Source organism: Pempheris klunzingeri, unplaced genomic scaffold (assembly GCF_042242105.1).
Source record: "Pempheris klunzingeri isolate RE-2024b unplaced genomic scaffold, fPemKlu1.hap1 Scaffold_323, whole genome shotgun sequence".
Taxonomy (NCBI): Eukaryota; Metazoa; Chordata; class Actinopteri; order Acropomatiformes; family Pempheridae; genus Pempheris; species Pempheris klunzingeri.
In genome coordinates, this window is record NW_027255237.1 from 18656 (window position 1) to 29919 (window position 11264).

An 11264-nucleotide genomic window follows, 5' to 3' on the forward strand; every position below is an offset into this window, starting at 1 on the left:
AAGACAAACATAAAACAATAAAGTTTCCACTCAGCTGTGACTCCGCCTGCTTGGAAAAAGGTAAAGTGCAGCCACATGGAAGTGGACTGGTTCAGGTTCAGTCCCACCTGCTGCCCAGTGTGCCCCTCTTCTGGGGTTTTTACTGTTCAGGAGCTGCACACCTCGGCCTCCAGTCACGTCAGCTTTATTCACTGAGGCTTATATCTTTATATCTGTGCAGCACAACTGTCAGTTTGCAGGCCGCTGCACACAAATGCTAAAACACCAGAAGGCAACAGGTAATGAACAAAACTATCTATTATCCAAGAAATCCAAAACTAATAATAAGAAAAAGCACAAACTCCAGGGTTACATGACCACAACGTGACAAGAAACACTGGGAAGCACACAGGTGTTCAGAAAGAGAGAAGCTACACACACACCAACACACCTGAGTTTAAAATAAAGGAGAAACCTGAGAAAGAGCAGCAGAGGAGGGTGGATGCAGCTGGTGCTGTTGGTGCAGAGCAAGAAAACTACAGCTGAACTTTGAGCTAAATTCAGGTGGTGGGGACAAACTACTGTAGGATATTAAATGAAAATCCCACCCTGAAGTGGCAGACACTCCCACCTTTGATATTTCCTGACAGGTATCAGTCCCACACAATGGCTGCTGTGTTGCAACCTGCTGTTTGATTTGGAGAAGAGTCACTTCAGGTGCTTCTTAATAACCACCTGCACTTCTGACAGGATCTTATTCAAATGAGCCTCCAAGAGCCCGCGAGACTACGTGACATCGCGAGACTACAAAGGCTCCGCGAGATCCAGCGGTGCTGCTTCGTCTGAGCCCGGAGAGTCTCCGAGGACAGAGTCCAGAGTCAGAGCAGGACTACACGGTCCAGCAGGAACCACGGAGACCTGCGGGACGATGGAGAAGCAGAAGCCGGAGCTCAGAAGACAAACAGGCTCGTCCTCTGATAGCACCGATGTTCAGGTCAGTGTTCATGACTTCAGCACGAGACCAAGACACGAGGAACAGGCTCAGGGGTCCGCGTGGCTTTCGTCTCTTTTCTTTGTCTTGATGGATTTCTGCATTTTCTCTGTGAGCGAGTGAACTCAGCAACAATAGAACAACAAATGTCCTCAGTCAAAGAACACTTTTTACTCCTTTTAGCGCTCTTTTACTTCCTTTTACAAATGAAACGTACTGACCAACATTTTGAGATCACAAGTGAAGCTGGCGCCAAAGAAAATGTGCTGCCGCCTGTTTGTCCGATAGAAGAACTCCAAAAGTTCATTCCAATGTGCGCAAATCAAAGGGGAGGCGTCCCAGAGCGGCTCCAGACTGGAGAGACTGGACACAGCAGAGTGGAAGTGATGTTTGTGAAATACAAGTTGAAAGTGAATGTTGAGAAATCCTCAAAGTGACTTTCAGACCACAGAAAGTCAGAGGGATTCAGCCCTGATGCTTTTGCCCCCAAGAGGCTACAAACAAACATCTGCTCACTGTCTCTTTGTCGCCGACATGGACACTAAACTGTCAGTGAGCCGTCAATCAAAGCGGATCTATTGTGCGTCATGTGATCATCTATTCTGATTGGCCTTCATAGAGACCATTGATCCGACTGTTAGGAACTAAAACTGGCCCATAGTTAGTGATGGCCAACACCAACGACACTTGGTTAAAAAAATGGTTAATTCCTCGAGGCTTCAATGACACAGAGCTCAGTAGCACACCTAGTGGTCAATACAATGAAGTGCAATCGAGACATGTCATTCATTGGTTCATGGATTGTTTGGGATTTGATTCACCATCCACAGTCCTGTTCGACTACACTACATGGTTTTATGGTTTCAAGCTGACACAATGAAATATAAAATAAACATGAATGAAATGCAACAGGTATAAGGAACTAGAAAGTAGTAGGTTATAGCTGTGCACTACACATCAAGTCTAAATACTTGAAAGTAAATGTTGAGACCACAGAAAGTCAGAGGGATTGATCAGATCACCCTTCAATCTTATATTTCCTAAAATGCAACTAGATAATGGAGATTGGTGGGGGGCTGTGAATGTCTGTAGAGGTCTGTGCCTCCCCAGGCTCCTGCAGTTGGTTGTCACAGCTGGTACTGCATTAGTCAGCCTGGACTCTGGGTTATGTTGCATAGACATGCACCAAATGTGATTCATGGTTCTAGATAGCTCGTTCCACCATGACGTCTCATTTACTCTCTCTTTGTTGTGTGTCTGTTGCTATAGAAACGCAGAGGAAGAGATGGACCCGCTTGTCACCGCTGTCAGCACTGTGACAAATCCTTTACAACACGAAATGATTTAAAGGTTCATCAGAGACTTCATTTGGGAGAGAAACTGCACAGCTGTGACCAGTGTGGGAAAACTTTCAGTCAGTCAGGTCACTTAAGGAACCATCAACGTATTCACACTGGAGAGAAACCGTATAGCTGTGACCAGTGTGGGAAAACTTTCAGTGAATCAGCTAACTTAAGGATCCATCAACGTATTCACACTGGAGAGAAACCGTATAGCTGTGACCAGTGTGGGAAAACTTTCAGTGAATCAGCTAACTTAAGGATCCATCAACGTATTCACACTGGAGAGAAACCTTATAGCTGTGACCAATGTGGGAAAGCTTTCACTGTATCAGCTCACTTAAAGAGACATCAACGCATTCACACTGGAGAGAAACTGCACAGCTGTGACCAATGTGGGAAAGCTTTCAGTGAATCAGCTAACTTAAGGATCCATCAACGTATTCACACTGGAGAGAAACCGTACAGCTGTGACCAATGTGGGAAAGCTTTCACTGTATCAGCTCACTTAAAGAGACATCAACGCATTCACACTGGAGAGAAACTGCACAGCTGTGACCAATGTGGGAAAGCTTTCAGTGAATCAGCTAACTTAAGGATCCATCAACGTATTCACACTGGAGAGAAACCGTACAGCTGTGACCAGTGTGGGAAAACTTTCAGTCAGTCAGCTAGCTTTAGGATCCATCAACGCATTCACACTGGAGAGAAACCGTATAGCTGTGACCAGTGTGGGAAAACTTTCAGTCAGTCAGCTAGCTTAAGGAGCCATCAACGCATTCACACTGGAGAGAAACCGTATAGCTGTGACCAGTGTGGGAAAGCTTTCACTGCATCAGGTCACTTAAGGAGCCATCAACGCATTCACACTGGAGAGAAACCGTATAGCTGTGACCAGTGTGGGAAAACTTTCAGTAAATCAGCTAACTTAAGGATCCATCAACGCATTCACACTGGAGAGAAACCGTTCTGGTGTGACCAATGTGGGAAAACTTTTACTTCGCAGAGTGGCCTTAGATCCCACCAAAACACTCACACTGTATTGTTTTGAACATCTATCAGAGAATAGCCAGCTGTTTCCTCTTGCCTCCTCCACATGCCCTGATTGCTGTGTTGTTATATTCAGAGCTTCTCTACAAACAGAGGGATGGCCCAAGACAGCGTCCTCATTTTCTTAACAGCATGTGTGTTATTGTGGCTATGACTACATCCTGAAAACATGTCCATCACTGCTTTTATTGCTTTGTTTTGTTATATTGTTTGATTTTTTTAGTTTATCACATGAGACAAATAAAGAGGCAGATCTTCATAAATGAGGACTGGAACTTGTACTTTCAAAATGACCTGGAACAATTTGTGGGTAATTAAAGTCATTGCTGACTCTTTTACATCAAGTCACTAATTAATTAGTTGTTTCAGCTCTGCTTTCATCTGTATCCCAGCAGGAATCAGGAATCTTTATTATCATTATACAAAAGTACAATCAAATTGTATGCAATCCTATTCAGTGCAAATAAAGCAAACTTTGAAATAAATAAAGATCATAAAGATAAATCAAAGATTAAAAGATTTAAAATGGATGGCACAAGGTAGAATACTGCACAGGTTAGTGAGAAGAAGAGGCATGCCCTTCAGTGTTCATGTATTATTGTGGTTTTTCAGTCTGGTTTTGGCTTTTATTGTCCTGTACCGTCTCCCTGAAGGTTACAGTTGGAACAGGTGATGTGCTGGATGGGGTGAGTCTTTCAGGATGCTTTCTGTGGCAGCAGGATCTGTACAGCTTCTCTATGGAGAGGAGAGCACAGCACTGTCTACTACTCTATTATCTCAATCTATCCTCCCTCTGATTCTGAGTTTTTCATTCTGCTGTCTATCTTATTACCCACAATGCCCAGGTGAGCAGGAAGCCTCAAAGAAATTTCACAGTGAATTTAATATCATGTTACTGGATTTTTTGATCCATCAGTAGGAACCTGCACATTTACTCTGTGTATTTAGGTTCTTTTTGACCATAAAACTCACTAAATCTGCACTTTTATTTCATTTAACCTGAAGTGGTTTCAAATCCACCAACAGTGTTTCCACTCACCACACAAGGATTATAGATCCTAGAACAGCTGGACTCCTTTTCATGAGTACATTTGATAGTACAGGTGTACCTAATAAAGTGAAACATGAGATCCTGATCTGAGTGACTGAGCAGCTGTGAAAAACTGATCTGTGTCTGTACACTGGGCCTTTGTGGTATTTCAGCTTTAAAGAGAAATGTTAGTTTTAGGACAGCAGGAGGCGCTGTGTTATTAAGAAAAGATGCTGAAGCAAATGTCTTCTTTCAGAAGTGAAAGCACAGGCAGGGAGCAGAGGGGGGGGGGCACAGTCATGGGCTGATGAGATTTGAGTTTCAGTCAGCTCAGATGAAGAAGATGCAGTTTGTCGCAGCAGAGCGGCTTGGTTTTGTTACTGACTGTCCTGTTTTATACCGTCATTGAAGGTTAACTCCTCACTTCGCTTAACTGGCCAGTCAGGGCCACGAGTCACCAACATCTGCTTCAGTTTGACATCACAGAGCAAAAGGATCTCCGTCACTCAGCCAGTCTAAAGACAGGCCCGACCTAACGGCTGTTCCAGGCCTTTGTGGTGGCTCAGGAAAAGTTTGGTCTCTTTTTGAACTGGAGCCTCTGCAGATGAATTGATCTGATGTTAAGATCTACTAAGGTTAATAACTAAATCCAATACATCCCTGTTTGTGTTTTCTTCACCGCCATGTTGACTGTAAAGCTTGTGGTTCTTACTGCGTGCGATGAGAATAAAACCTCATGTCTGTATCGAAAACAGGCAAATATTTTCCTTTAAATTCACTCTTGACACAAAAGAGTTGTTGTTATGTTAAATAAATCAGAAAGTGAAGAATGACTCAATGGGCCTTAAATGTGAGCTGCTGCTTTTGGCTCTGCTTGCGAGCTGACCGTCCAGCAGGCAGATTGAATTAAAGGGCGGCCGCTCTACGTTCTGCTGCTGTGTGAGCGTGTGGGTATGGAAGTCTGAGCGTGTTACATAACATCCTCCGCTCTTGGTCTCGGTCTCGTCGGTCGGGGACACTTGCTGCATTGTCAGCAGCTCGGTCTCCCAGAGTTTCTGCCCATATCTGCAGGGAGAAAGAAAAGCCAAAGAAAACAAGCTGCAGCTCCACAGATGTATACGTTACTGTGTTTATTGAGACAGAAGAACTGCTGCCCCTCTGTCTTCTTCCTGACTCCTGCTTCACTCTTCCTGCCACACTAAAAGCTTTTTACTAAGCCCATAGGATGCCTACTTGTTGGTCACTTTCACCATCACCAAAGTGACTCTAACATCAGCCGTTTGTCTTTACTGAGAACCATCATTTATGAAGTGTCGGGGGCAGCTCCCAGCATTCAACAGAAAATGATTTGTAGCGACACATTTGTCCATAATAACTGATCTTTGGCTCAGCAAGCCTGACGTTTTTATACAGGAGATTTACATGATTCTAATTTCACTTTTTATGACCAGAGGGTCACATTACTTGTTTCTGTAGTAAAGGAACATAGTGTGCTGTGCAGCTGAAAACCACCACCAGCAGTCTACCTAAAATCTACAGAAATACCTGCCTGCATCAGCAAAAGCTGATTGACTTCATAATAATCATTTTTAAGGCTATGAATCAATGGGCCATTATTAACAACTATCTCCTCGTTTTAAAACTTATTGTGTTTCCAAAGAGAATAACTCCCAGAACAACAAAGAACTTTTCTCCAAGAAATATTTCTGCAGGATTCTTCTTGGTGTACAGGACCTGTACATGTCTGACTCTGGTAGAGGAAAAGTCAAGTGGTTTTTATTATATAGGGTGAAAAAAACACAAGCACACAACGAAGGCTTGAATGCAACACAGATTGCACCGGTTTTCACCATAGAAAATCTTTATGCCATCACAATGTGAATGATATTACAATCACATAACACAAACGATGATGCAGTCCACACATAAGAAGGTTAAATCAGCAGTAATTAAGAACAGCACTGAGGGAACAGCAGCCTACACATTTGGGGAACTTTCTAACTTCACTGGTGACAAACAGTGGGTTCATCAGTAGCTGTAACATCCTTTTTGTTTCACCATGTGGTGTCTGGTATGTGCCTTTAGGGCATACCATGTTAGTAGTGTTCATTGTTTATCTGGAGACAGACAGACTGCGAACTGCTTGACCTAAGCAGGAGTGACCTGACCTTTGCCTTCTTATCTGGACACCGAAGGCAGTAGATGTTTATGTTAACATTCCTTTGCATTTAAATAAAGACACCAGATGTTGGGCTGAGTGGTCAAGAAGAGGATATAAGGTGACCACAGAGTGGGCTCTTGGAAAGACGGGGACAGAGACACGGCAGATTTGGCTGAGGGTTACGCTGTCTGTTCCTACAATTAGCTGAACGTCTTCCCAGGCCTCCATGGTGCCTGTTAGACAACTGACCTTTTTGCAATAAACCTATTTTTATGCACTAAGTCGTTGTCAGCGGAAGTTTCCTTTCATCAACTGCACATGATCATCATGAGAGAAGATACGACAACCACAAACCTGCTGATTTTACCTCATAGACACACAGGAGCTGCTGGTCTGCTGGTGCCTTGATCTGTTAGTTCATTTGTATTATTTTGTGACTTTGGTGTTTTAAAGGGTTCGTTCACATCGAACACAAAAAACAGTAACACAGGATGGAGGCAGTGGAAGACCAGCGACCAGTCCTGCGTTCTGGGAGGGCAAAAATACTGTTTAGTCAGTTGAATCTGGCGGCTTTGAAGAGAGCGCTATAATGATCATGTGTGGTTAAAGAAAAAGGATCTGACAGGTCTGTCTCTGTAGGGATCCTTTCCTTAACGTAGACAAAGAACTTTTAGTCAATGCACTTTCATTTAGATACCAAAATATGCACCAATAGGGTTTATTTGACCCTCTAATAATAAATGAGCCTTTAATGAGAAAAGAAACATTCAGTTTTCAGTTTAGAAAGGAGCCCATTCAGCTGTGCTCTTATTTTGGAGGCTGCAGTTTGTGCTGCTGTTGAGCTGCTCCAGAGACGTGTTTCTAATATTGACTCTGTTTTTATTGGTACACAGTGAGCTGGCATGGGCACCGTTACTATTGTGTTGTTGTGTCAGTTCAGATGAAACCAATATGATGCCTGATTCTTACAGCCAAGACAATGATTCTGCTGCTGCTTTTTGATTCATGGACCCAAACCCTCCAAACGTTTAGAGGCCTCAGTGAAGAGACCCTCCCCAACTGTTATTGATCTATTATATGAGCTTCACATTTAGCTGTTGATTTCACCTTCATCATTTCTACTGCATGAACAGTGACTCAGGACGTTTGAAGCCAACACTCACTAAACACTTGCTGACGTTTTCTTCAGTGGGTTTGTGTTTGCATCTCTTTGGGCCGGTCATTAAAGCAGCCCAAGAGCCCACTGATTTACACATATTCAGCTCTCTCCCTCCTTTTCAAGCTGGTCGCCTGAAGAGAGGTGAGAATGTGGCCTTTTTAAGCAGCTGATACCCATTTGTATGGAGTGTGGTTTTGTGTGGAGGAGACAAAGACATCAAGGTGTTCAGGGCCCTTACACTCAGTGTGATAATCCAGCCTGTGGGGGCCGGGAGACCTTTTAGGACGACGACACACCTATGGCCCATTAGCAGATGTCTGTGAACAAACTGTTTCACCATTTAAACAGTGACCAGTAGAGGCCGACTGCTTTGAGGCCCAGGGAGAAAGTCCCAGACTGTCTTTAACAATCTGACACATTCAGGAGTTGTTGAGTTTGGAGAAACTTGATGGAGGGAAACCACCAAACTAAACTTCATCTTCTGCCTGAAATCAAGGAGCCACTGATTCAAAGCGGCCTTAGCAACAGTAACTAAGGGGCGGGACTTAGAGAAAGGGCAGCTCACTCCCAAACGAGCCAATAAGAGCCCGCGAGACGACGTGACATCGCGAGACTACAAAGGCTCCGCGAGATCCAGCGGTGCTGCTTCGTCTGAGCCCGGAGAGTCTCCGAGGACAGAGTCCAGAGTCAGAGCAGGACTACACGGTCCAGCAGGAACCACGGAGACCTGCGGGACGATGGAGAAGCAGAAGCCGGAGCTCAGAAGACAAACAGGCTCGTCCTCTGATAGCACCGATGTTCAGGTCAGTGTTCATGACTTCAGCACGAGACCAAGACACGAGGAACAGGCTCAGGGGTCCGCGTGGCTTTCGTCTCTTTTCTTTGTCTTGATGGATTTCTGCATTTTCTCTGTGAGCGAGTGAACTCAGCAACAATAGAACAACAAATGTCCTCAGTCAAAGAACACTTTTTACTCCTTTTAGCGCTCTTTTACTTCCTTTTACAAATGAAACGTACTGACCAACATTTTGAGATCACAAGTGAAGCTGGCGCCAAAGAAAATGTGCTGCCGCCTGTTTGTCCGATAGAAGAACTCCAAAAGTTCATTCCAATGTGCGCAAATCAAAGGGGAGGCGTCCCAGAGCGGCTCCAGACTGGAGAGACTGGACACAGCAGAGTGGAAGTGATGTTTGTGAAATACAAGTTGAAAGTGAATGTTGAGAAATCCTCAAAGTGACTTTCAGACCACAGAAAGTCAGAGGGATTCAGCCCTGATGCTTTTGCCCCCAAGAGGCTACAAACAAACATCTGCTCACTGTCTCTTTGTCGCCGACATGGACACTAAACTGTCAGTGAGCCGTCAATCAAAGCGGATCTATTGTGCGTCATGTGATCATCTATTCTGATTGGCCTTCATAGAGACCATTGATCCGACTGTTAGGAACTAAAACTGGCCCATAATGATTGAGGACCAATTGATCAGATCATCCTTTCTGTAGAGGTCTGTGCCTCCCCAGGCTCCTGCAGTTGGTTGTCACAGCTGGTACTGCATTAGTCAGCCTGGACTCTGGGTTATGTTGCATAGACATGCACCAAATGTGATTCATGGTTCTAGATAGCTCGTTCCACCATGACGTCTCATTTACTCTCTTTTCTTTGTTGTGTGTCTGTTGCTATAGAAACGCAGAGGAAGAGATGGACCCACTTGTCACCGCTGTCAGCACTGTGACAAATCCTTCACAACACAAAATGATTTAAAGGTTCATCAGAGATTTCATTTGGGAGAGAAACTGCACAGCTGTGACCAGTGTGGGAAAACTTTCACTCAATCAGCTAGCTTAAGGAGACATCAACGCATTCACACTGGAGAGAAACCGTGTAGCTGTGACCAATGTGGGAAAACGTTCGCTCAATCAGCCCAATTAAGGAGCCATCAACGCATTCACACTGGAGAGAAACCGTGTAGCTGTGACCAGTGTGGGAAAACTTTCAGTCAGTCAGCTAACTTAAGGATCCATCAACGCATTCACACTGGAGAGAAACCGTATAGCTGTGACCAGTGTGGGAAAACTTTCACTCAATCAGCTCACTTAAGGAGACATCAACGCATTCACACTGGAGAGAAACCGTGTAGCTGTGACCAGTGTGGGAAAACGTTCGCTCGATCAGCTCACTTAAGGAGACATCAACGCATTCACACTGGAGAGAAACCGTTCTGGTGTGACCAATGTGGAAAGATTTTCGCTCGATCAACTCACTTAAGGAGCCATCAACGCATTCACACTGGAGAGAAACCATATAGCTGTGACCAATGTGGGAAAACTTTCACTCAATCAGCTCAATTAAGGAGCCATCAACGCATTCACACTGGAGAGAAACCGTATAGCTGTGACCAGTGTGGGAAAGCTTTCACTGTATCAACTACCTTAAGAATCCATCAACGCACTCATACTGGAGAGAAACCATTCTGGTGTGAGCAGTGTGGGAAAACTTTTGCTTCACAGAGTGGCCTTAGATCCCACCAAAACACTCACACTTCATTGTTTTGAACATTTTCCAGGGAATAGCCAGCTGTTTCCTCCTCCTCCCTGATATCTGTAACATCTACTGGCTCCCCGCGAGGATGCGTCCTCTCCCCTCTGTTGCACATACTGTACACCAACAGCTGCTGTAGCACATTTGAAAACCACCATATATTGAAATTTGCTGATGACACGGTCATACTGAGTCTGTTGAACAGTACAGAAACCTCTCATGGTCCTGTGGTGGATTATTTTCTAAAGTGGTGCCAGGGTTCGTTTTGTTAGAAACACACCCGCATTCTTTAATGGACAGCCCGAGATTATTCACATCATCGGCCGGAGGGTTCAGTCGGTCTCAGAAGCACCTTTAATTCAGATTCACAGGTGAAATACAATGCAATACAACTCTGGGGTTCAGGCAGCGCCGGGCTCATGACTGGTTCTGGTCAGAGGAGCTAAGAACTGGGTTTTCCAACAGATTTTAAAGGGCAGAGTATCACAATATGACACATAACCATTGTTTGATTGGACGCTAAGGTCCGTACGTCAGTCTCCACCAGCCGTCAGCGTTGTCTGCGTAGGCATGTATCTATCAGGAATATGTTTACAGAACAAGAACTCTCTGTTTCTTACAATCAAGATATTACATCTGCTTCTTAAAACACTAGAGGAGACACCAGTCTGTCAGGTCACACTGACCTGTACAACGTTTGAGAAACATATGAAACACTTTATGATTTAAAGTTCTAATTTACATTGAAGACATTTTGTTGCAACATTGGAGTCAATAGTTAACAGTTTTTATCTCTGAATGTATCAAAAACAAAGGACATGTGTATTGATTTTAGACGCTCGCAGCCCTCTCCTGACAGCACAGTGACTGATGGGCAGGATGTAGAAATTGTAGAGTCCTTTAAGTATTTAGGAACTATAATAGACAATAAACTGACATTAACACAATTTACAAGAAAAGTCAGCAGCGCCTATTTTGTCTAAGAAAACTCTCAAAATTCCAGGTTGATTCATCCAATT

At 44.1% G+C, this 11264-nt stretch overlaps 1 protein-coding gene across 1 annotated transcript; it reads left to right on the plus strand.

Moving 5' to 3' along the window:
* Nucleotides 1-907: 907 nt before the first annotated feature.
* Nucleotides 908-10180, plus strand: LOC139225501 (zinc finger protein 271-like; the record flags this gene model as incomplete). The annotated part of the gene is made up of 4 exons (XM_070856311.1): nt 908-973; nt 2240-2552; nt 2883-3282; nt 9677-10180. Coding segments are annotated over exons 1-4 (1283 nt in total), but the record flags the coding sequence as incomplete, so codon positions are not given.
* Nucleotides 10181-11264: the final 1084 nt, after the last annotated feature.